Source organism: Diabrotica undecimpunctata, chromosome 7 (assembly GCF_040954645.1).
Source record: "Diabrotica undecimpunctata isolate CICGRU chromosome 7, icDiaUnde3, whole genome shotgun sequence".
Classification (NCBI taxonomy): Eukaryota; Metazoa; Arthropoda; class Insecta; order Coleoptera; family Chrysomelidae; genus Diabrotica; species Diabrotica undecimpunctata.
In genome coordinates this window covers 89,057,073-89,084,787 of record NC_092809.1, presented here as the reverse complement: position 1 = coordinate 89,084,787, position 27,715 = coordinate 89,057,073, and the positions used below count along the sequence as shown (strand labels likewise).

At 31.9% G+C, this 27,715-nt stretch overlaps 1 protein-coding gene across 2 annotated transcripts in view; it reads left to right on the top strand.

The window, feature by feature from the left end:
• The window catches only part of LOC140445559 (uncharacterized), a 437,094-nt gene that overhangs the window by 110,758 nt on the left and 298,621 nt on the right, over positions 1-27,715 (top strand). For both annotated transcript variants that reach the window (XM_072537679.1, XM_072537680.1), the window contains exon 3: positions 3,530-3,960. In XM_072537679.1, coding sequence (XP_072393780.1) covers positions 3,530-3,960 — 431 coding nt within the window. The remainder of the gene's footprint in view (positions 1-3,529; positions 3,961-27,715) is intronic.

Genomic DNA, 27,715 nt, shown 5'->3' with positions numbered 1-27,715 from the left:
TGAAAATTTGACTGACCTTTCTTTCTCTGCCGTTGCAATTCTATGGCCACGCCACAAAAAAAAATCCTTTCTCTGCTTCTGCTCCTATTGTGGTCCAGATGACGTACACCTTTCTCCTATCTGTCCTTGTATCTGCAACTCAACAACTCGTGTTAGTCTATGCAGCCTCCTTTTGAGCCAATCTCCGCGCCTGTTTATAACTCCAAAGGTTTCCGGCTTCGTCTGATATTAATATTCTTATACCCTTTGGTTTTTCTATCTCTCTGTACCCCGTTCCTCACACTGGTCAGCTTTTACACAGCAAATAAACACACCCGGTGAATTACGTCTTCGGGACTTCAAACAAACACAAATCACAAAGCTCCTTCCTTCTTGGACGACGAAAACTGACTAACTCCTTTTTTCCTCTCTCCTATCTCATAGCCAAAATCACCACCTCCTTGCATTCAAAAATTGACCAATAAAATTCATCCACCTCTGTGACGTATATCGTTACCAACCAACTCTCTCTATAAAACGTCATTCGGGTAATTCCAGAAAACAACATTCTTTAATTATTCTAACTAAATCTATCTGCTTTACAAATATTTCTTATTAAGAGCTACAAACGATACCTGTTTCTCAATTCAATGTCTTTTGTTAATAAACTTTTACCGATATAATCTTTCGGGGAGAAAAACCAACGCAAATCCTGGTCTATTGTTTAAACACTTTCTATATACACTTTTATTCCGGGTAAATCCATTCCACAATAACCGACTTATTTAAATTTCTTATCGATAATATTTGAAAGTCTTGTCTCTGAGGCCTAATGAACAATTCTTCGAACAACTTAAAATACATATTTTGTCTTATACAGGGTGTTTGAAAATTTATATGCCCGTGTCTTTATGAAATATCAATAATTTTAATTTTTATTTAAGTAATAAAATTTGTATATCGGTTTTTTATTGCTTATGGACATTCAAAAGTACAACAATATATATAATTTTTCACAAAATCTCCTTGTTACAAAGTTGCTTTGTGAACAGACCCCTACACTCATGTAAATTACCTTGACTGTCCTTAATATTGACCAAGGCTGTTGACAGAAGCTCTTGTGATGTCATCATTTTCTCGCTAAAACACGTATGACTACTTTCTACTTGTGTATTATTTTGATTTTCACATGTACTTTGTAATGTTCGATTGTCATTGTTACTAGTTCTGCAATTATCGCTAGATTGTTTATAATTATTATTTTCCCTTATATTATCGCTTGATGTCCTAGTATCCCTAGAACTTTCGACATTCAGAAGACTGTTATGTCGATCTCCGCAAGCTTTACAACCTGAATGCCTACAACTTATAATGTCATGTCCGGGTCTTAAACAATTCTTACATAGATTTAATTTACGAATCTCAGGTAACCGCATAGCTGGGGACAAGTTTAAAAACTTTTCACCGAAAAATATGTTTTCCTTTACAAAAATAACAAGTTAACGCACCTGATCCTGCTTGATAAGTACTTACAAATGCATTCCTTTTATTGTTATTGAATTTGTTATTAAAACCTTTAAGTTGAACCTTTTCTTTTGTATTATCATGAACTACATTTGAAACTTCAAGCTTCTCTAATAATTCACATCTTTGTTTTAAGAATTTATTAAAATCAATCATTGTGGGCAAATCACCCTCAATTCTAAATAGCTTCCATTCACGACGAGTATATTTATCTAACTTAATTAGTAAACAAATAAATCAATAACCTATCCCACATGTTTACATTTTCACCTAAAACTTGCAATGCTCGCAAATTCTTAGTAAAGCTATCATAAAATGATCTCAAACTTGCATGACTTTTTGTATAACAGGATATTCAAATAATTCTTGTATATGACTATGGATTAATAAACTCGTTTGATCGTAGCTATCTTTTAACAAATCCCAGGCTATTATATAATTATTCTCGGAAACTAAAATTGATTCTATAAGCCCTAATGCTTCATCACTCAAACATGATCGTAAATAATAACATTTTTGAATATTAGACAATGTACTGTTATCACCAACTAAGGCTTTAAATGAATCTCTGAACTCTATCCAATGTTGGAAACTGCCACTGAATTTTGGCAATTTTATCGCGGGCAAACACAGCTCTTGAGCGATTTTTTAAATTGGAGCATCGCATAAATTATAACCTGAAGAGCCTGCACTATTGCTACTATAAAATTTATCAAGTCTTGACTTCATATTACTTATTGGTGCAAAGTATAGTTTTTCAAAGCATTCCCTCTCGTCCTCTTGTAATCCAGATTCCGCCGTCTTAGTTAATTCTATTGCTTCTTGCTTTATATTAAATTCTGCGTATATCTATATAGACTTTGTCTAACCTTACCTATAATTCTATGGCGGTTCTATCGTCTAAATGCGCCGAAAGGCTCTCGAAAAACTTACTCTGCCTAGACAGTTGACCTTTTAATATTCCCCTTTCCCTTATTAATCGGTTAATTTCGGCATGCATCTTAGTACTAGTTCAACTTAAATAAAACTCAATTCGATATATAGGAAATATATGGTAACGGTAAATAAAATGGGAAAGTATAAGGAAAAACTCTTTTTGAAAAACCTTTGTTGAGGTTAATTTACACGTGTTTCTAATCGCCTGCACCGGTTTTTTTCACTATTCGTCTCGTTGGACCAGAAATCTTCTTCTTCTTCTTCTTTATAAGTAATTCTGCTTGTTCATTGACGGATTAAAACCTCTACAAAAGGTTGTCACTTCATCTTTTGCGCGGTTGTCCGATACTTCTTTTGCCGATTGGTGACTTATCTCTTGCTATTTTGACGACACGGGTCTCCTTCATTATGCTTATGTGGTTATTCCTTTCTTTTTTCTATTTTGTGTCTTTTGTGTAAAGGTATCTTCTAGAATTATGTCAATCCTACCAGAATATAATAGTTCAAAACAAAATTAGAATGATTTTTTTTGTAAACAGTAGCGGTTGAAAAAATGTATCCCATATTAGGTGACTCTCCTCTAGACCTCGTAATAACCATTCACAATTGTTTTTCCTTGTATATCTCTTCAGTCTCACCGTTGTCACCAATGTTACACTTCTTTAAAATAACTTTTATTTAACACCAACAGTATTGCAATACTTTTTATTGCATTATGTTTGTTTATAATACCCTAATGACATCTATAAACTTAAAAACTCCAAAACTTTATCCAAACTGTCAACATCTGTTGTTATACATTTTCTGACGTTCCAGGCTGCACTAGATATTTCATGATTTTTCGATTTCATCTTGAATATTCTAGAATTTTAATACTTCTTCTTTCTAAATAAGGGACTGTTTCTATGTGGGATAAATCTTACGGAACAATAAATTAAATAAAGAACAGTAGAAAACCTTTGATTTCTTTTTACAAGAAAACCATGCCCGCTACAAAAAAAGTTCGTCAATTAGTGATTATTAGTCTCTATCTTTCAATAAAATATTCTACACACTTTTTATGGAATTATTAACAAATGTGCACTTTTAGGTTCCCCTATTTCTGTTAAAGGAACATGCTGTTGTATTACTTGCCTTTATAGAAAATGAAAGATCAGTAATATATACAGCTATTAAAACAAAGAAACCGTATGAATTAGAATCGACTAATGTTCAAGATAAAGAAAAAATGGCGCTGTTAGGAGTTATTAAATCTGTAATCGAAACACCTAGAATAAAAGGGCTCGATGAAGTGGCTGGTCTTTGGGAAGTGAAGAAATTGTTAAAAAATCTTGTGATTTTACCAAAAACTCAACCTCAACTATTCAAAGATAGAAAATGCTTTAACAGCATATTACTTTTCGGTCCACCTGGAACAGGCAAAACACACCTCGTTCATGCATTAGCCCATGATGCTGGAGCTTTGTTATTTTGTGTCACTGTAGGAAATATGTTATCACCTCTCGTTGGTCAATCGGAAAAGTAAGTTGTAAATAATTACCGTTATACCTAAAATTAAACTTTCTTGTTTTCTGTTGTTCTAAACATTAGTAATATATGAGTATCGGGTTTTTTAGTCACAGGCCATTTCTAGCAACTTTTTTGTGATCTATTATGAATGTTCAAGAAACTTAAATTATTTTTTAGATTAACGCTTTCTTTGGTTGTTGTTTTCTTTAAACTGGTTTATAGGCATTAGGTTCGCTTTAGTGTATACTTTTTATTTCATATTTTAAAATGTTTTATAAAAAAATAGTTCCCGATTTTTTTTTGCGCTGTTAAACATTTTAGGGTTTTTGATTCTGGTTTTTAGTTCCTTAATCTACCAAAATGTCAATTTTTATTTTTCCTGATATAGTGTCATTTATTATGGTATACAGACATCCTCTGACGTTGAATACTTGCTTGCAGGTTACTATTGTAATGGAGTTATGTAGGTATTAAGTTTTGTTTCCCATTTTAATATTTACTAAGATATGGTGGCAATTGCTTCACCATATATTAGAGCCTATTGTCATAAATTCATAACAACTATGCCTTACAATGAAAAAATACCTTAGGTTAATGGCGTCCAGTAAATATCCAAGCTTTAAAAATATTTCAAAAAGTTCATCATCTATAATGAGGTACTCAACGAATTAAACAAATAAATGACTGTTAGAACGATTATTGTAAAATTATTCATTGATTCATCTTAATGAAACTTCTTCGAACGAACTTCAAAAATAAAATTCAAATAATCACTTTTATTTAAAAATTTGTTACCTTTCATTTTGTTGTCATATACATTCAAGTTAGCTTTTTAGTGGTTTACCAATTGTGTTTTTCTCCGAATTCTTTGCTGCTTCCACATTTTTTTTATGTTCTCTTTATTTAAAAACTGGTTTTTGACATTAAATTTGTTATAGTGTTATATTTTTCTTGTTCCACATTTTAAATGTTTTGTAAAAATTTAGTTCCCATTATTTTCTCCTTAAATACTATTGATTCTGGTTCTATAGTTCACTTAATCTGTCAATATATAAATTTTGGTTTTTCCCAAAATAATGTCATTGAATATGTTAATGCTATATATACCTATATATATATATATATATATATATATATATATATATATATATATATATATATATATATATCTATATATATATATATATATATATATATATATATATATATATATATATCTATATATATATATATATATATATATATATATATATATAGGTCTTTATTTATACATCTTTTTTATCATTTATTGCATTATTTTTTTTTATTTGTATAGACTCTAGAAGCTCTCTCTTCTTCCTGTTGGGTTCACTTTTTAGGATCTTGGTTTTCTTAAAATCAAATTTATGTTTTTTTTCGTTTTCATGTTTTGTGAGGGCGGTTGAGTTTTTTTTGTCGTATTTGTGGGAATGCATTCTTGAGTTAAGTAGCTGACTGGTTTGTCCAATATTAGCTCCATCATAATTCGAGCAGGGAATTTCATATACAACATGCGATCTTTTTAATAGAGAGGGTTTTGTTTTTAATCTTGTAAAATTCTTTTTCAAACGATTGTGCCCTTTATGAACAACCGTAATATTATGTTTGGACAGAAGATTTGCAATTTGTTCTGATAATCCTTTTATATAGGGAAGAGACATATAGTTTTTCTTTACCGTGTTGGTTTCATTGTTATTATTGTTATTGTAAAATTTATGCAGTCGAGATTTGAAAGTGTTGTCGATAAGGTGGTGTGGGTATGAATTAAGTGTTAGTGCTGTTTTTGCTTTTTTAATGGCCTGAGGTCTATTGATAGGATCGGATAATCTAATAGCTTTATCGGCGAGTCCGATAACTACTGATTTCTTTTGAGACAGGGGATGATGAGAGTTGAAATTCAGATATCGACCATGTTTTTTTGGTGTACCATGAAGTAGTTATAGGTTTTCTCTATGTAATGTCAGGTCCAGAAAATTAATTTGATAATTTTTTTCAATTTCTAATGTGAATTTTAGTTTTTGGTGAAAGTTATTGAATTCATTTAGTAAAATATCCATTTTATCCTCTGGTGCTGCGCTCAAGCAGTCATCAATATAGCGATAGAAAAAGGTATATCAAAATCTGTTTTATTTAAAATAACTGCAACCTATTGTTTCATGCATTCAGTCTCCTTTTGAAGCCCCCAAAATATTTGAAGAACATTATTTCCAACGTAATAAATAAAAATCCACACTATTTAAAAGACGCTGATCACCTGAAATTAAAACTCAAAAATATACATTTACCTCCAAATTATAAATTAGTTTCTCTCGATGTGGTATCTTTATACACCAATATTCCAATAGTTTTAGCGAAAGACATTATTAAAAAAAAGTGGAAGATTTTGATATACCTTTTTTCTATCGCTATATTGATGACTGCTTGAGCGCAGCACCAGAGGATAAAATGGATATTTTACTAAATGAATTCAATAACTTTCACCAAAAACTAAAATTCACATTAGAAATTGAAAAAAATTATTAAATAAATTTTCTGGACCTGACCTTACATAGAGAAAACAGCACTATAGCTACTTCATGGTACACCAAAAAAACCTGGTCGTCGAGATATCTGAATTTCAACTCTCATCATCCCCTGTTTCAAAAGAAATCAGTAGTTATCGGACTCGCCGATAGAGCTATTAGATTATCCGATCCTATCAATAGACCTCAGGCCATTAAAAAAGCAAAAACAGCACTAACACTTAATTCATACCCACACCACCTTATCGACAACACTTTCAAATCGCGACTGCATAAATTTTACAATAACATTAATAACAATGAAACCAACACGGTAAAGAAAAACTATATGTCTCTTCCCTATACAGAACAAATTGCAAATCTTGTGTCCAAACATAATATTACGGTTGCTCATAAAGGGCACAATCTTTTGAAAAACAATTTTACAAGATTAAAATCAAAAACCCCTCTATTAAAAAGATCGCATGTTGTATATGAAATTCCCTGCTCGAATTGTGATGGAGTTTATATTGGACAAACCAGTCAGCTACTTAACTCAAGAATACGTTCCCACAAATATGACAAAAAAAAACTCAACCGCTCTCACAAAACATGAAAACGAAAAAAAAACATTTTGATTTTGAGAAAACCAAGATCCTAAAAAGTGAACCCAACAGGAAGAAGAGAGAGCTTCTAGAGTCTATACAAATAAAAAAAATAATAATGCAATAAATGATAAAAAAGATATCAAAAATTTGAACAAAATATATTTTAACTTAATTTAAAAACATAAAAAGACAATCTCAGAACGCCTATGATGTTAAAATAACTGATTGTTTAAACGATAAACTAACATCAATAAACAGCACATTAGATTTAAAATACATTTTACATGTAGTGACTTAGTGGGTATGTCCTATGTTTTTAATATTATTTTAATTGTGACGTCTACTTGTTAGTACCGAATTTTTACATGCTTGGTAAGTCAAAAGTTTAACTTTTAAACCGTATTATGTCTGTCATAGAATGTTTTTTTAGTCAATATTACTTCTTGAACAAGGCATGGATTTCCTGCCGAAACGTCGAAAAAATATATGAAAATGTCTTAGTATCAAATCAAAATTTTTTTATGAACCTAAGCCCAAGAAAATCTACTAAATATATATATATATATATATATATATATATATATATATATATATATATATATATATATATATATATATACCTATATATACAGTGTAGGTAAAACTTTATGGTGGGTATGTATCTTACGTGAGATGGAGTGAGAAACACCTATTTAAAAAGAGCGAGGTATATTAGGTCAGCCCATTATATCGTCGAAATAGCATTAGTAGAACTAAGAAAAGAGGAGAAGTTCAACATTGCCAAACTTTGTTTGTGCCGTTTTATTTGACCTGTTGTCTTTTTAGCATTTTAACAACATTCTAAGATAATCAAATTTGGGCGAATTGATTTAAATGGCAGCTTACTGTTTTTTATTTTAAATTTGCCACAATTTTTCTTTTCAATAAGTTTAATTTAACATTTTGATTTCCACTTCGGAAATCGTTTTATGTAAATAAAATTTATTAATATTTCGTATTTTAAGTACGATTTCCGAATTGGAAATCTAAACATCAAAATAAGCTTATTTTAAAGTCACGTTGTGCCTTATTCGCAATAAAAATAATAAATTGAAATATCAAACCACAATAAAAAACCTTCATACGAAATTATTTGGCAACGTCTCATGTCGCGTAGTCAAAGCACCAAATCAAAGTTGAACACAGGTAACGAGCGTGTAGAGGTGGGCATTATTTTTTTTTTTTCGAATCCTGAAAAAACTAATAAATATTTTTGAAAAATTTAAACGCAGAATGAAATAATACATTATTACCGAGGGCCGAAAGTCTCTAAAAACTTCTATAATGTTTATTTTAATAAGTTACAGGGGCGAAAAAAGAGAAAATTTAGTGTGATTTTGAATTTTAAGTATCTCATTCAAAAAAACTTTTTGTTTATTTCGGCCCTCGGCAATAATGTCACCTTTCATTCTGCGTTTAAATTTTTCAAAAATATTTGTTAGTTTCCTCAGGATTCGAAAAAAATGAATACATTTAAAAAGCATTGGCCTGAAATTATGCGCCTACGCTCTTAACGCAACTAAACCGATTTTCTTAAACAATAACTATGATTGTTTAACAGTAGTTTCAAGTAAGAGAGTACCTACATAAACAAACATAATGGCTATTATAGTTTATGTGTATATTTATTGAAGTGAAAGAAACTAATCAAGGATATATTTATTATAAATTGAAATATATCTTATAACCTAAGAAAAATAAACTAAACAATACAAATAGTAAATCGTACTTACATTTACATTACACGTTATTATTAAATCGCGAATCGTCTAAATTGACATTTAAAAACGTAAGTTTTTCTACTTTACTTCTTGTTAACCGTGTTCTTTTTTTATTTAAAATTAAAACCAGATTTTGAACATGTGTTCACATTTACAATACTTTTTGCTAAACCCGATATTAGTAATTGTACTACGTCGGATACTATGGATGTAAGTTTACCGTTTGCTAAAATTTTATTGCAAGATTCTTGAAGGCAGCGTACCATAACAATCACTGAACTACCCTTCAAGTATTTTTGGCCACTCATTGTACTTGTTATTTCTTAAGGCCATAAAATTTGGGAAAATTGAAAACAAATAATCCAGTCTTCATTATTTAGATTTGGTCCAAGTCTAAGTCTGTATTAACTAATACAAAAGTGGAACGGATTGCCTCTTCTAACTCGGTCATTCTTTTTAACATGTAATAGGTGAAGTTCTACCTAGTTTCCACGTCTTGGATTGGCCGTTTGGGAACTTTGTTATGTTGTAATTGATACTTTAAAAGCCTTTCAAAAGATAAGGTACTTTTTTTGAAATGTGTTTTTTTAGAAACTGAAATTTGAAATTAGTGAAATAATTTTACTAATTTCAAAAGCGATCTTTTCTGAATTATGGTTTCCAGAATAATGGCCACAGTTAATCCTACAAGGGAAGATCGAAGGTAGGAGAGGAGCCGACCGCAAACAATTATCCTGGTTAAGGAATATTAAAGAATGGACAGGAATACACAATACAGGCGAGCTGTGTCACGCCGAAAAGAACAGAATTCTAGTAATGAGATAGTCGCCTACGCACTTTGGTGTATGGCATGTTAAGAAGAAGAAGAAGAAAAATGGCAGCAGCCTAATAAAATCGTTTTAAATTCTAAATTTTCGGTTAAATATTGTCCTGTTAATGCGATGTAACTCAGTTACTCCATATGTCCAAAGGTCAGTAGTAATACAGATATTTTCTACTTCTTTAACAACTTGTGATCTAATAATTTGCTTAGTTTTGGTATAACATTCCTGAAGTAATGAGCCTGACGTAATGAACAAATTTTTCTTGTTGGTGGTTTATATCCAGGAATCCACCCTGCAAACTTTTTAAAAGCTCGTTCTTCAACTATGGAAAACGGATGAAACGAGTCTTTGCATAGGTTTATTAAATCCATATCTATTTGTTTCTTTTGTTCTAAACTAATATTTTTATTAATGGAAGTATCCATCACCTTTTGACGCTTGGGTCGCGGTGGCAGTATGTCAGTACTTGTAGTAGAATTAGTCGAAACGGACAGTAATGAGTCAGGAGAAGTTTCAATCATTGCAATATTCAGAAAGTGGACCATAAAAGCTGCATCTTCTACAAATGCGCATTTTTTGAAAATAAAATATTATTCTTATACTAGGTCAATAATTTTGACTAAGAAAAATAATTCATAATTGAATATTTACAATAAATAAATCCTTTGACGAATTTCAATAAAGATTTGAAATCGAAAATGCAGATCAATCGTAAATCGAAACTCATTCATTAATCAGAATACCTAGTTATAAAAAACAAAAGAAAGAGTTAAGAAGCTGGTTACTTCTATAAAAAAAGAAAAAGAAGATTGTACTAGTGAAAATCAACCAGTACAAGAAAAAGAAACTGATAAAGATGACTTAAGTCCATGGTGTATTTTTGATGAATTTATTAGACATGACTCATCTATACATACACCTGTAGAAGTCGACATGTATTTGTCTGATGATATTACCCACAAAAAATTTCGAACGGTGATTGGAACTGTCCATTACAGTGGTGGAAAAACCATAGCCATGTATATCCTAACTTAACCACTATATTCATAAAATATTGTAGTAATGTAACAAAATCTGTTCATTGTGAACACATGTTCAAAATCTGGTTTAATTTTAAACAAAAGAAGAAACAACAAGAAAAGTGAAAAAACGTATGTTTTTAAATGTCAATTTAGACGATTCGCGATTTAATAATGTGTCATGTAAATGTAAGTACTATTTGTATTGTTTAATTTATTTTTTAAGTTATAATAAATATATCATTCGTTAGTTTCTTTCAATATAATAGCCAATATGTTTCTTGTGTACTAGTTTATTTGAAACTACTGATAAACAATCAACTAGTTTACGAAAAACGGTTCCGATAAAAATGTCAACGACCCACCTCTAGTTTCTTAGGATCGGAACCAGCGATCTCAGATCGGAACTAATCGGAACTAATCGAAACTAATCGGAACTAATCGTCTTACTACTTAAGGGTTGTCACTCCCGAAGGTACTTTTTAAAAAGGCCCTTTTAAAGGTACAACTGACAGAGTAACAGCACTTTATTTAATATAATTACAACTGACTTTAAAATGAAAATTTACAGTATTTATATGAAATTAATTGATGACAACTTGTCTGCAATATGTGTCGAAACTGCTGATCGGCTGGACTATTGAACTGCAATACTGCTGACAATCGGGGTTAATGTATCGTAATTTCTCCATCCCCTGGGGAAGTTTTGTGAGGGATGAACAAAACTCTGTGAACTGTTTCTGAGGACTCTGGGCTTTGGTCAGGGATGTCTTCTGCTGTGGTTGGATTCTGCTCATCTTTTTCTTTTTTCAGTTTGCGTAGCTTGAGAAAACCAAAAATTAAAAGGATTGCTACCAGTATATATATCGGTGGTGTCCATATGTAGCTGTGGTCCATTTGTGTTGGAAGGATGGATTGGAACCTTTCTTCTTCCTGTGATAACTTGTGTAGTTCGTCTAAAGGAATTCTGTCCAATTTTAGGGGTTTGACTATTGGGTGGTTCTTCAGAATACTGGTGGTCTTGACTTTTGGTAATGTTAGTGGTTCTTCTTTAATTGTTGTTTTGGAATTTATGTAAACTTCATTATTGGTTCGTAGTTCACATCCTGGCGGTAACTCAATTAGATAGGTCCCTTCGAGTACTTCTATTTCAGTGGTGGTGCAATGGGTAGATACTTTCGTAGCCTTTGGAAAAACGGCAATGTAGTGTGCATCGGATACTTTTTGAATGATCGTTGTAGTGACAGTGACGGGAACACTTTGGCATTGGGCAGCATCATTGATTAACTGGAGAATTTGGATGATGCAGTCATTAGTCTGGTCATTCTCTTGTGGAAATTTCTCAGGACAGATGAATGATTTGGATTCGCTTCTTTTGCATGGTACATCCATATATTGAAAAAGGTCTGAGTTGTGGACTAGGTATGGACCAGGTGGAATGATTATTGTGTGATTATTAGTTGGAAGGGAGTATAAATGGAAGTATGTGAACGACTTGGAATGAAGAATAGGAAAATGTAAAATAAAAACAAGGGTGTGATTCGTGTAGTAACCATCAATGTCTATGATTTCATAGTATTTGGTTAAGTCTTCTTCCTGAATATAGGGAATCTGTGATGCAGGGTGGTGTTCAAGCATCTTTTGCACGGTCCATTTTATTTCTTCAGGTTTAATGAGACCGTTGTGTAAAGTTTTGATTCTTGCAAATGTAATTGCTGTTTGTAGATCATCCAGTATTTGTATAATTGTTTGTAAATTTAGATTTATCTGGTCAAGGATATTTCGAAATGGCATATAATCATTAAAATCGAAAACGAATTGGTTCATCTCTAAGCTAATTTTGCTTGTCTCTTCAGCTATGATTTCTTGGTTGTGTGTAAGTAATGTAATTGTTTGGTTAAAATTTGTCATTATTCTTTTATTGAGACTGAGTTGGCTATTGATGTTAGTAATAATGTTCTGTTGGTTATTTTCAAGTGATTTAATGGCATCGTTGTATCTTTCAGCATCTTCTTGATCTAGATTACCAGAAATAGATTTTATTACACTTCCCAATCCGTTTATAAGTCCTCTTTTGCTTCTGGATTTTGGATATATTGTGTCTAGTTTCTCTTTTGCTGTTTGGAGGAGGTACTGTACAGTTTTATCAAAGTTTTGTAGGCTGTCAAAATATGGTTGACTAAGTCCATTTTCTATTGCTCTGTTGGTGGTGATATACTGAGATTCTATGGATTCAATCTCTTCTGCGATGGGTTCTAGATGGAAATAGTGGATGAAGTCATGAGTGCTGGTCTGTATCCTCGCTTGTCCAAGTTTAACTGGGAGGATTCCTGGATTGTCCTTCAGGTTTTGAATTTGAACTTGTTGGGCTGCTACTAAGGTACATCTGTAAAGCAGTTTTAGCATTAGTCTTTGGCTGGTGTTTGATGTTCTTTTTGTGTATTGACGTATCTTGAGTGTCTATTGTTACGGGATTATTATTTTTCACAATGCGGGAAGAAAATCTCGGAAGAAGTTTATTTCTTTTTACTGTTTTTCTAGTGTAAACTTTTGTGCTGGGTTTATAAGTTATTGGTGTTTGTCTTTTTTGATTTATTTTTTCAATATTTTTCTGTTTGGTTTCTTGTAGCTTTTTGTTTATTTTACTGTAGATTTCTTTTGTCTTTAATCTGTGGCTCTGTGTATAGTTATTTATTAGAGTTCTGTTAATATCGATGTCAAATGGATCCTGGGGATCGATATGGCCATTTAGAATTTCGATCGGCTTTTGTTTAGTTGATGAATGAATGGAATTGTTGTATCCTAAAATAGCATACAACATATGTTCTTTAATACCCAGAGTCTTCCTTTTTTCTCTAAGTATTCTTAGGTGTTCCAAAATTGTAGAGTGAAAACGTTCTATCATTCCGTTCGATTGTGGATTATCTGGTGTTGTGTAGTGAATCGAAATTTTGTGTGTATCGACAAATTCCTGAACAAGGCCGTTTTTGAATTCGGTTCCACTATCTGCGATTATCATGTGTGGGAGTCCATGGTGGGTTATAAATAGCATGAAGGCATTAAGGACATTTATTGCGTTGGATCCTTCTATGGGATATGCTTGGCCATATTTCGAGAATGCATCAATTATTGTAAGGAATTTTTGTCCGTTAGCTTGGAATGTGTCCATATGAATGATTTCTAACGGTTTTGTTGGAGTTGGTGTTACCATAAATTTCGGCTTAATTGGATTTCTGTCATACTTGTTAGCTTGGCACGTATCACAAAGGTTGATAACTTCTTCGATGTCTTTCTTTAGCGTAGGCCAGTAGTAGCGTTTTCTTATTTGAGCTTCGGTTTCGTTAATTCCTCTGTGGTTAGTCTTCCCTTGATGGTAGTTCTCTATAATTTCTTTCTGTCTCTCTGATTTGTAGAGTTCATCATTTTCGAACATAATGGCGTACTTCTTTTTCGGATCTATATAGTTCTTGAAAAACTGGAAAATGTCGTTGTGAAGATCATTTTTTCCCAATTGGACATACATTCTCTTCTTTGTTACAAAACACTGCTCTATGATTGGTTTCGCCGGGCTATAGTTTACTATCTTGAGAATTATTTGATTATTGTAACAATTTAGTGGTTTCTCGCTAATTGGAATTCCCATTATTGGATTTTCTGCCGTGGAATGTTTGGTTACATCTGTATCGTTATCTTCTTGTAAGTATTGGGAGTTTGATGGCTGAGCTTTAGATTTTTGCTGTTTGCTGTCTTCATGTAGGATTTCGTCTATTATCTTTATTTCTTCGGGAGTTAACGTTGCAGTTTGATTTTTTTGGATGATTTTATCTAAGTCACCTAAAGGGGTTGACGGATTCAAAGTTTTTTGAGACTCTTCGGCTGGGTCGGTTAGAAATTCTTCCAGATCGGATAAGGAACTGGGGTGATTAATCATGGAGATATCATCGTCATCTTTTGAGAGGAGTTTCATTATTTCTTCCATATTCTCGTCTACACTGTTTAATTCTTTCGTGTGAATTTCGACACGGGATAAAGCATCTGCATTGGTGTTGGATTTGCCTTTTTTATATATTACTTCGTAATCAAATTCCTCCAGCTTTAATCTCCATCTGACAAGCTTTGAGTTTGGATCTTTAAGTGAAAATAGCCATTGTAGAGGTCGATGGTCAGATAAAATTTTGAACTTTCGTCCGAAAAGGTATGGGCGGAAGTATTTAGTAGCCCACACAATTGCTAACATCTCCTTTTCGATAGTCGAATATTTCAGTTCTGTTTCATTTAAAGTTCTGGATGCATAGGCGATAGGTTTATCATTTCCTATTGGACCTTGTGATAGTATGGCTCCTATAGCGAAGTTGCTTGCATCAGTCGTGAGGTTAAAGGGTTTAGTGAAGTCTGGATATTGCAGAAGTGGTTCATTAATCAATAAGCTTTTACAGGTTTTGATACAGTTTAAGAATTCTTCGGTGTGTTCAATTTTTGCATCCTTTTTAAGACATATGGTAAGTGGTTTTGTAATTTTGGCAAAGTCCTTTATGAATTTTCTATAGTAACCAAGTAATCCTAAAAATCCTCGAATTTCTTTTGTTGTTTTTGGTACAGGATAGTCTATGATGGCTTTAATCTTAGTCGGGTTTGGTTTAATTCCCTCGCAGGTTACGACGTGACCTAGAAAATCGACTTCTTTCTTAAGGAATTCACATTTGTCAACTTGTATCTTAAATCTTGTTTCTCTTAATCTTTCAAAAATTTTCTTAAGATTTACCATATGTTCTTGAAGAGAGGTTGAAAATACAATAATGTCGTCCATGTAGACCAGACATATTTCTCCTATTAGTCCTTTTAGTACGTTCTCCATTACTCTCTGGAATGTTGAGGGTGCATTTTTGAGTCCGAACGGCATTCTCATGTATTCATAGTGGCCATTTTCAACGTTAAATGCAGTCTTCTGGATATCTTCTTCGGCCATTTCAATTTGATGGAATCCGCTGGCTAGATCTAGGGTTGAGAAGTATTGGCAGCGTCCTAGTTTGTCCAGAATGTCTGTTATATTTGGAATTGGATATCGGTCATCGATGGTTTTCTCGTTCACCTTCCGGTAGTCGACAACTATTCTCCATTTAATTTTTCCTGAGGCATCTGGTTTCTTTGGAACGACCCAGATTGGAGATGACCAGGGTGATTGACTCGGTCTGATAATTCCTTGATCAAGCATCGAAGTGATCTGCTTACGTACTTCTTCTTTATGGATGTGTGGATACCGATATGACTTGGTATAAACTGGAACTTCGTCTTTGGTTCGTATATGGTGCTTTATTTGGTTAGTAAATGTTAAAGGATCGTCTGGATGATGAAATATCTCTGCAAACTTCCTGCACAGTCGTCTTAGGTGAGATTCTTCTTCGGTATTAAGATGATCGGTTCTAAGGAGAGGATCGACATCTTTTAGATTACTGTCTTCGGTAGGTATGATATCTGACGTATATATATGATATTCCTCGAGATTTATGGGTTGACTTTTGATGGGATCAGTTAATGCTACTTGGATGTATTCATCGGTGTTATTGACTAGCTCGGTCCAGGCGAGTTGATTACAGGCAATGGTGAGAGTTTCTTTTAGGATGGCACCTTCGACTTCTTGTCTTGGGATGACGATTGTACCTGATGTTTCCTTTACTGGTAAGCGGACTTGGGTAATTGATTGGGGCTCTAGCTGGACTGTATAGAATTGGGCTTTGTTTGTGACGTAGTAATTAATAGGAAGAATAGAATGCTCTGTGGTAAGAGTAGCTTGGGTAAAATCGAGATTTGCTTTTAGAAGTTTAAGATTATCGAGGCCGATAAGACCGTCAAATGTCTTGTGAAATTTGAAAAGATAAAATTTTAGGTTAATATCGGAGTTAAATTCGGGAAAAATTGGGATTTCTACACAATAATCCTGTGAATGATTTTGAAAAATTGATGTAACGATAAATGGTTCATATTTAATATTATTCTTGTAGAATTTATTGGCTATATCAGGATTAAGGAAAGATTTAGTGGCTCCTGTATCAATAAGAAGTTTAAGAGGGGGATTTTGAATTTTAATGTAAGGAAGCTCTCTTTTGTCGGCATAGGAATGCAATTCTACTACGTTTCTTCTTTTTCGTCTTGAAACGTTTGAAAATTTACATCTTCCTCATATTCTTGGCTTTCTTGCTCATAATAAGTGTAATCTGGGTATGTGTCATTGTCTATACCTTCATCGTAATTATTTTCCTCTTGTTCGATATTAAAGAGTTCTTCTACGGTGAATCGGGGGCTGGCAGTTTGTTGAAAGCGGAAGTTTCTTTGAGATTGGGGTCTATTAAAGCCGGTTTGGCGTGTAGATACGCTCATAGGTGTTGGCTTATATGATTGAGATGGAACTGGTTTATGAAAATTGGGTTGATTAGCCCTAGAATTTTGTGCATATGGAGTGAGTTGATGATTTTGTTGGAATCTAGGGGGTTGAAATGTCCCTCTTGGACTATTATTGAATGATTTTTGTTGCACAGGAATTTGATTTGGTCTAAAGAATGGCTGTGGCCATTGGGGCTTAGGCACCTCAGGCTGCCATCGTGTAGGAGCAGGTGTATGAGTTAAATTGGATCTCTGTGTTTGTGAAGTCGCAGATGGTTTATTAGAAGATGGCAAGGAATAATTATGAGTTTTTTGGAGATATCTAATGTTATTTTCTTCCTGAATAGATTGGATAGCAAGAGCGAGATTGGGTGGTCTCATGGATCGAATCGTTGATCCTAGGGGTTCTCTTAGGCCTGCCAAAAATGTAATTAGAGCTTGTTGTTGGAAAAATTCTTTTTTACTTCTTTTAACTTCCTCGTTTTCCGTGTGTAATTCAATATGATTTGAAATGGTATTTAAAAGACTCATAACTTTTTCATGAAATTGATGGGGGTTTTCGTTTGGAGCTTGCCGAAGGTTAACTAAATCTCTAGTTAATGAGTTTTCGTTTCGTTGGTCTGCAAAATTTTGGACAAGAATTGATTTTATTGACGGCCAGTCTTTACAGCCGTATACAGAAATAATTTCTCTGGCTCTTCCTTTAATTTTGTTCATAATTCCCCGGGTAAGCATATGATTTTGAAAATTTTCGGGATTTGTATGATCCCAGAAATGGTTTAGAAGCATGGAAATAACATCAATAAAATTGTGGAGTTCATTTGGATTGCCGTCGTACTCTGGTACGATAGAAAGGTCTTTATTAACATCAAAAATGGGTGCCATATTAGAATTATTTGAAATGGATGCTGGTGTAATAATTATAGAAGGTATTTCAAACAAATTTGTGGTTTTAAAAATATGATTATTATCAACTAAATGTAAATCTGGTTTAATATTTTCACTAGATTCTATATTAGATTCAAAAATTGTTGAAAGAGAATCGCTTATTCTAAAGGATGATACTTGTGAATTGATATTAGAATTAGAAATAAGATGAAATTTGCTTACAGTAATAGGATGATGCTTGGATGCATTCCTTTTAGGTACAAGTTTCTTTTCTTCTTTAAGTTTCTTTTCAGCTTTCTTCATAAATATGTTTCTGTGCCAATTTGCCTGGAATCCGTGGGTTAAATAGCTGCAGTTTTCCCTGGATTTGGGTTCGGTAGCGGGTAAACGTTTGAGAACGACGAGGATCTTCTGGAGACTCTCCCACTAATCTACTGAATGCGCCACTTAAGGGTTGTCACTCCCGAAGGTACTTTTTAAAAAGGCCCTTTTAAAGGTACAACTGACAGAGTAACAGCACTTTATTTAATATAATTACAACTGACTTTAAAATGAAAATTTACAGTATTTATATGAAATTAATTGATGACAACTTGTCTGCAATATGTGTCGAAACTGCTGATCGGCTGGACTATTGAACTGCAATACTGCTGACAATCGGGGTTAATGTATCGTAATTTACTACTGGACAATGGGCAGCAATAAGAAATATGGAGGGGAGATCAAGGGGAAATATGATTGTTATCTTTGTCTGTTCGCTGAAAATATGATTTTATATCTGCGTTAGATATCCTGTTAAATTTTACCATACCGACCATAAAGTTTTACCTACACTGTATATATATATATATATATATATATATATATATATATATATCTATATATATATAGGACGTCATACGACTCACCGCAGTGATATCAACTTATCTAAGCATACTTGTGCTCTTGCTCAGCATGCTATTGACACTAAACACAAAGTTGACTTTAATGAAGTTAAGATTCTTGGGAATGAACGCAATATCGTTAAAAGACAGTTTTTGGAAACGTGTTCAATACTTAAACACCCTAACGCTCTCAATAAGAGAACGGACATTAGTAACTTGAGTAAATTTATCATGCATTAATATTGCAGAATTAGGCTTAATATGTTGTTTACTTTAAAAATTGTCCCTTAAGGTGTAGTTTCTATCATATTTTCATATAAATAATTTCAAATAAAATAAAATAAAATAATTTCTTACTTTACTTACTTAGATTTATTCAACTTACATTTTATTGATTATTTTGTCAATGTTACTTTTACATATTTAAATAATTGTTTCTGTTCAAATAATTTAATAAAATTTAATAATAAAATAGATTCATAGAATCTATATCATTCTCAGTTCCAAATGTATGAACCTTGGACTGATGGAGGTTGAATCAATCTTCACCTGTTGCTGGCTATTCTGCCACAACATTAACTTTTTAAAAAATGCCTTGCTGTTCTGTCAAAATTTTTTGACCTCAAGGTTACTATCTTTTCTCGTTCGGTGTGGTACCTAGATTCCTGTCGCATTTCACCGACAGCGACTGAGAAGCTTAAGAGTGGTAACTTCATTATATATTTTTTTAAATATCTATAATTCAATTTTTAATAATGTTACCTAAAGTTAAGATCAAATTTAAATAATTATATACTGTTGGAAGTGCATCATATGATCTTTTTGGTTCTCTATAAATTAATGTTTTTTACTTAAGTTTTTTCACATATTTCTTTATATACATGTACTATTACCACATGTCTTTTGCTGTGCTAAGTTGAGTTAATTTGTAAACTGTATTCAGTTCAATTAATTGTCTATACAACATAATTTTTAATGTCCAGTATCATAAGCTTCTTTACACATTTTATATCTTTGTTATAATAACTTTTCCATGGATGTTTGGTTTTTCGTATTGTTCTTTTTAGATGAACTGATGATTCTTCTTGATTAAGAAGCGAAACGTCTTCCATAAGTAGATGAATTAGCCACCTTCTTTGTCTTTTATTTCTCCACTTTGACCGAAAAATCCACCACTCTTCGAGTGTTCCTTAGTTTATATATATATATATATATATATATATATATATATATATATATATATATATATAATAAAGTTTTATTTTGGGGTTGCAGTCATTAATACGGCAGGAAAGTGAAACTCTTTGTTTTTTATCTAGCTTTCGCAAAATTTATTTGCTTCTTCAGGATATGCTAAAATATGGTATCAGTAAATACAATGAAATTAAAATTAAATAGCATTGTATAAAACTAGTATAAAAACTTACAACATGAGGTTAATCCATTAAATTTTCTAATTTACAAAACATTAAAACTTAACTTATTAAAATTATCTAGTTATGTAAGTACAATATTTTAATTTTATTTAATTTTGTAAAAATTCATTATGACATTGATTATGTTAATGTTGATTATTTTTTGTTGTTGAGAACTAGCTCTTGATTATAATATATATAATATAATATATATAATAAACAGAAACGAGTGTCTTTCTGACATAAATCAAACATCAATTGAGCGCGGGGATTGGCGCGAGAGTTGGCGCGAACATTTCCGACAATGGGATTTTGATTCGAGGATGCAGGGGGCGATATCTGGACGTTTATGAGAGGTCTCCATGTAGAAGGTAACCGTATGGCGTCATTTTTTTTATTAAGGCAATTTGGTCTTTTTTCTATTTCTGTGCCTTCTCGGATAATTCTTGGTTTATAAAAGCGGATGGGGGCTATGGTTCTGGAGTTTTCAAAATCAATTTTGTGACCTGTTTGAAGATAGTGTTGACCAAGAGCTGAAATTGAATCGGAATTGCGAACAGAAATGGAATGTTCATAAATCCTATTTTGAATTCTACGATTTGTTTGGCCTATATAGGATCGGGAAGGAAAGGAATTTCATAAACTTCGTGCTGATCATTTGGAATATTGTCTTTGATTGATCGGACAAGAGATGAAAGTTTTTGTTGGGGGGGAGGGTAAATATTGTTTTTATTTCTCTTGGTTTAAGAATTTTGTCGATTTTGTCAGTGACGGCTTTCGTATGATAAGGGTCTGAGTCTTTGGATTGAGATTGAGTAGGAGATTGATGTCTGTGGATGCTCATATTGATGTGATTTTCGCGGTAACCGTTTTGAATGGGGGCTTGTTTTAAACAAGAAAGCTCAGCGGATCTACTTGCATCATCGGAAAGGCGTACTGATCTAGAGACAAGGGTATTAATTTGTGAAGGGTGGTGAGAGTTGGCATGCAATTAACGATTGGTATGTGTGGGTTCTCGATAGACAGAGTCTACCACTCTAATAGTATTAAGCTCTAGGTTTAATTGTACTAACCGCAGAAATCTTTCCGAACACATATATATATATATATATATATATATATATATATATATATATATATATATATATATATATATATATATATATATATATATATATACATATATATATATATATATATACATATATATATATATATATATATATATATATATATATATATATATATATATATATATATACATAAATACCGGGTGGTGAATCGTGAAACGGGCCATAGAAAACTCAATGTGAAATTGTGAAATTCTAAATTGTTGAATTTGTAGAGGACTGAAATTTGTATTAAAAACAAATGTTATAATTGTTCTACGAATTAAGCTTACTCAAAAATTTTGCAAAAATATAATACATTTTTCAGCCCCCCCCCCCTAAAAGTCAGGCCACACGTAGTGCAAGAATGTGTATGACGTATTTCGTTTGATCATATTGATGTAAGATGTTTGACCATATTTGAATTGTCAATATTTTTATTTTATGATTATTATAAACAGCAAATTTTCATAAATACTACTACTACTATTGAACAATAAATATTACTTTGTAAACAATAAATTATATTGTTTAAAAAGCAATCAAGTTGATGAAATGTACTCAGTAAAAAATCGCAATAATGTCGTAATCAGGCAATAGTGCGAGCACTGTCAGATCTTCATTTAACGTAAGATATTATAATACACTCCAATTCAATTCCAGGTTATACAACAATTCAAAGGATTTCAATATAGTTTTACTGTGATCCTTCCTAAAAATAATTTAAGATAATTTCTAAACATAAGCCATTTTGTACTAAGCAGTATCCCACTCGATTGTAAAATTTTCGTCAGAGACATTAGCCAGAACGCGTGGCGTTATTTTGGCACGCTCTTCAATAATTCGCATTTTTAATGTTTCAATATCTGTAAATTTTTGGTCAGAATACATTTTTAATTTTAGATGCCCCCAAATCAAATAATCGTTTGGATCTAGATCCAGTAGCGCACCTAGAATTTGCCTCTGGAGGGAATTTGGTTGGTCACCGAAATTTTTTTATGATGTTACCTCCATTTTAAATCCTTAAAATGTGTGAGTAACAGTGTCGGAAAAGGGTCCTAGGGGGGTTCAACCCCCAAAACCCCCCCTGGGTGCGCCACTAGCTAGATCTTCCGATCTCGGGAGCCACTTAATATTACAGTCAGGTCCAATCAAACAATTATTAAAGCTGTTTTTAAGGAATTTCTGAACCTACCAGCTATTGTGCGTAGGGCCTCTATCCATTTGAAATCAAATTTCAACCAATTTTCTTCTTCATCTCGAGCTATTTCTGCAAGTCTGGGTAAAATCTCTTCTTGTAGCAAGTCTAAAAACTTTTTTGAATTCAAATTTTCCTCATAGAAAACGGTTCAATAATATTATGTCTAAATATTCCTAACCAGACATTTATTTTTCGACGATATTAGGTATGGCATTCAATAATATCCTCAGGCTTTCTGGTCGACCAAATCCTATAATTTTGAAAATTTCGATTATTTAATTTAAATGTAAGTACACTCATCAAAAAACAAAATGTTTTTAAAAAGTGTCTGTCTGCATTAGCCCTCTCTAAAATTTCATAACAAAATTCCACTCATCGCTCAGCATCTCCTTCTCCTAGTTCTTGATGACATAATTTGTATGAACGGAATTTATTCCTTTTCAAAAATTTTAAGGCCAAGGAATTATGAATATTAAACTGGTCTCCAATATTCCAAGAACTTGTCCTAAGATTTTCTACACCTGCTGTTAATACGTTTATTTAATTTTAATTTTTTAAATTTCTTGGTACCTCAGCAATATTGTTTGTACATGTACAATTAGAAATCACGGTCCCAGTATTTTCAAAATTTTGTAAAATCCTTTGAATTGTTGAATGACTTGGAATTGGTCTATTGGGATATTTTAAGCTAAATAAAGAAATGACAATTCGCGCACTATTGCCCGAATAAAACATTTTTATGATTGCTACTTTCTCCTCACCTGAGTACATTTTTTAATCATGTTTATTGGTTCAGTACTCTACAAATAGTTTTGTTGACTTTTGGTGTAAAATTATTAGGGAAGCAGGAATTCAACAATTTAGAATTTCCCATAGCCCGTTTGACGATTCACCACCATATATAGATATATATATATATATATATATATATATATATATATATATATATATATATATATATATTCACCGCCATATATAGATATATATATATATATATATATATATATTTATATATATATATATATATATATATATATATATTTATATATATATATATATATATATATATATATATATACATATATATATATATTATTATAAAAAGTGAACTGTAAGTGTAAAAAGTAGTGAACTAGTGAGTGAACTAAAAGTGACTAGTGAGTGTAGTAGTGTCTGGGGGCTCGGGAGACTGAGACCTCGGAAGCCCTGAAGAAGACATCAGAGAGGATGTCGAAAGCTCGGCAAAATGGATATCGACGCGGTTCAACCCGGAAGACTGGTGAGTTTAATATTAATTTTTATAATAATATTAATCTTAGCTCTAAGTTTAATTGTACTAACCGCGGAAATCTTTCCGAACATATATATATATATATATATATATATATATATATATATATATATATATATATATATATATATATATATATATATATATATATATACAAACAACACAGTTTATTAGGGCTGCAGTCAGTAGGTTTGGCCGGGATGTTATAGAAACATTCTTTTGACTTTTGGTCGAGCTTTCGGAATTCTTTTATTCCTTCTTCAAGACACTGTAATTAGAAGAAAGTGTAAATATTTACAACATATCCCAAATTGTCATTACAACTTACTAGTCGTTGAGATTATTTGTGTAAAGCTACGACACTCAACATTAAAAACACACATATAAAATATAACATGTAAAGTAATGGACAAAATACATTTTAAAATTTAGTTGGAAAGTTAAAATTTTGTTAGTGACATCTTTTAATGGTGTGTTTTGACTGATCCATAGAGAACAGAAAAAAAAATAAAAATAGTGTGATTAAAAAGTAATTAGGAGTTCTTGCTATTATATTAATGGAAGTAGTATATTAAACCTGTCTTGATAGTATGCAACATGTTTTGTATGCAGGTGTATTATGGTGTGTATATGTAAAAGTAAATCTTTATTTTATTTTTGATGTTTTGTCAGTAAGTAACAATAAATGTTGCTCAATTTATCTATGTCTGACTTTTTATTTATACAAGACGTATTAGATTTTATAAAACACATTTCCAAGAAAACACGTTTTGAATGGTTTTTTTCCTTTGCCAAAATACAGTAATCTTCGAAATTAAATTCATGTTTTAAAGTTAATGCATGTTCTGTGAGCGCAGATGCGTTTATCTTTTTGGTTTTTATGTCGCTGCGATGTGATATTACTCTATTGTGAAAATTACGAGATGATTCTCCGATATACACGTTTTTACAATTAGCACACGGTATAGAATAAACAACATTCGATGACTCCTGTATTGTGAAAGGATCCTTTGTCTTTGTGTACAACTTCGATACCGTTTTCACATTCTTAGTTGCAATTTTTAAGCCACTAACATTTTTGAAAATATTCAATAGCTTAGGTGTGAGAGCTGGAATATAGGGTAGGCAACCATACGTTATTTTAGATTGTGGTAGCTCTGATGTGTTCTGTGTCAATGTCTGTGTCAGTTGTCGGACCTCATTCACCTCATTATTATGAAAATTTTGGTTGTCAGAAAATTGCAAAGGAAAAGGAGAACCAAAAATGAGTTTATTCAAAAGCCCTGTAGGATAGGAGTTTTCTTGTAGTATAGATCTCAACTTTTTTAGTCCCTTGTCCCTGAACTCGATGTGTGATAAGTTGATAACCCTAGTTTTAAGGACCAAAACCAAATTTGTTTTCATCTTAGATGGATGTTGAGAATAAAAGTTTATGAAACGGTTACTAAAACAAGGTTTACGATACCACTCCGTCCTTAGCATGCCATCACTGCCATGATGTATAAGCATGTCTAAAAACGGAATCATATTATCAGCTTCTCTCTCAACCGTAAACTTTAAGTGTTCACACTGGGCTTTAAAAGTGTTAAATTGTTAGTAAATTGTTAAATAAATTAATTTTGACTTACCTGGTATGGTGTTAATAATTTCTGAATAGTATAGTTGCCTAGTGTATAGGTGAATCGTCTAAACCTTAAAAAGAAAAAAAAAAAGAAGAATTCTTAAAAAATATTTAAACATAGAAATTTAAAAAAAAAACCTCAGAAAATAAACTGTCAAGCAAGTCTGTGGGAGCTAAATTAATAGGGGTTTTGTTAAATAAGAAATTACAATGATGTGGAGATGAAAATAATAAATTGTATTAGCATTGTAATAGAATAAGTTTTATATCTGAACATTTTTTTTTATAAATTCCCAAATTAGATGTGATTAAAGTGATTATGAGAAATTAATGTGGATTGACAAATGTGTCAGAACAGGACAGTTTTATGGTTTAAAAAAAAAAATAGAAGACGAAAAAAAGAAAAGAACGTTGGTTGCTGTTAGCAACGAATGATAGATTTTGGAGGAGGCCGACGAGAAATTTGGAAAGGAGAGTCCTGAAATTGTGGAATAGGTCGGGAGTGTTTTTTTAACTCGTCTAAAGAGAATTTTAGTTTTTCCACAGTTTCCACAGCAGAGATATCCAGAATTTGTTCCAGAGAGTAAGAGAAACAATTTAACTTATAAATTATTATTGGAGTACAGAAATGTCATTTAAATTGAGAAAATTAAAATTCATGAATTAACATAATTGCGATAGGCCTTAAAAAAATTGAAAATATTAATGATCATTAAATTAAAAATAGAATAGTACGTACCTTAACTTCCGAAGAGAGGATTGATATTCCAGTTTCACCAATTATTTTGCGAGTAGTTAGTTTTCTTTAAATAAATCAGAACTGTTTTAAAGTAAGGTTGGATAATAATTTTGGGGATCATTTGAAATTTTGATTATATTTGAATGCAAGTTAAAAGTCAGCGGAATAAAGTGTTTATTTTCTTTTCTTTATAGTTCATTTAAACACTTTATAAAGTTGCAATATTTATTTAGTTTTTAGGTACTTGTATAGAGTCTCCACATTTTGTAATAAATTTTTATTGTCACGACTCTAAACCACATTAAGATTTATACGATTCCTATTTTTGTAAATTTTTAAAGGCAACCCAAGTTGCAGACGAATTTTATTGTTTATATTAAATTTGTTCAATATTAATAAATAACGTGCTTCATTTGGGTTAATTTATCAAAGGTCTAAAGTAAATTTTGGTTTAATTTCTTTTTGAACTCTACCAGGAGACTACAGAGTCGACGTCACACAGTGACAGATTGCTTAGAACACATAATTGAGCTAGCTGAGGTATATATTAAATTAAACAACGAACCACAGATTTTAAAAATTACAACATTTATTATAAATAAAAATAAAATTAATAAAATACAACTTTTTCAATATATATATATATATATATATATATATATATATATATATATATATATATATATATACACTCAGGTGCAAAAAAATCGATCCATTCCTTATTTCTTATTATTTATTTGAAGTTGTATAATTTTAGAGACATTAAATTACGTATGTAAATTTAGGTGTACCCTCGTATACGAGAAATAAAATAATATTTTTAATATTGCCTTTTTTATTTCTTAAAACAAATTGGTATATTTCAGGTTTTTGTCAAAAAGGGTCTGAAGCAAGTAGATATTTATTAAATGTTGTTTTTAATTCAACAACCATACTAGTGTAGTGATTTTATTTTCAAAACGTGTTATATTTTTATTTAATTATCCTTCCTAAATGTCTCTTACTCTGACAGATGCTGCAAGGGCAGTGACTTTAGTTCAAGTTGGTCGTAGCCAATATTATGCAGCTGAAATGTTGGTTGTTAGTCGATCTTCGGTTCAAAGAGCAGTTCGGCGTTTTAGCGATACCGGTAACTTCACAAGAAGACCAGGATCAGGTCGTAAAAGGGTAACATCCCAAAGAGATGATCGATTTCTGGTCTCATCATGTTTGAGAAATCGGCATCTAACTTCAGTTGAACTGGAAAATCGTCTGAGCGAAGTGAGAAATGTAGATGTAAGCAGATGGACAGTTCGTCGACGACTTGTAGAAGGTAATTTATTATCCAGAAGGCCAGCCCTATCTCCAATACTATCCATAGAACATCGCAGAGCTCGCCTTGCTTTTGCAAGAGAACATGAAAACTGAAGTGGAGCAGACTGAAGCAATGTATTGTTTTCAGATGAGTCCAGATTTTGTCTAAGGTCACCAGACGGCCGAGAAAAGGTTTGGAGAAGACACGGAGAGCGATA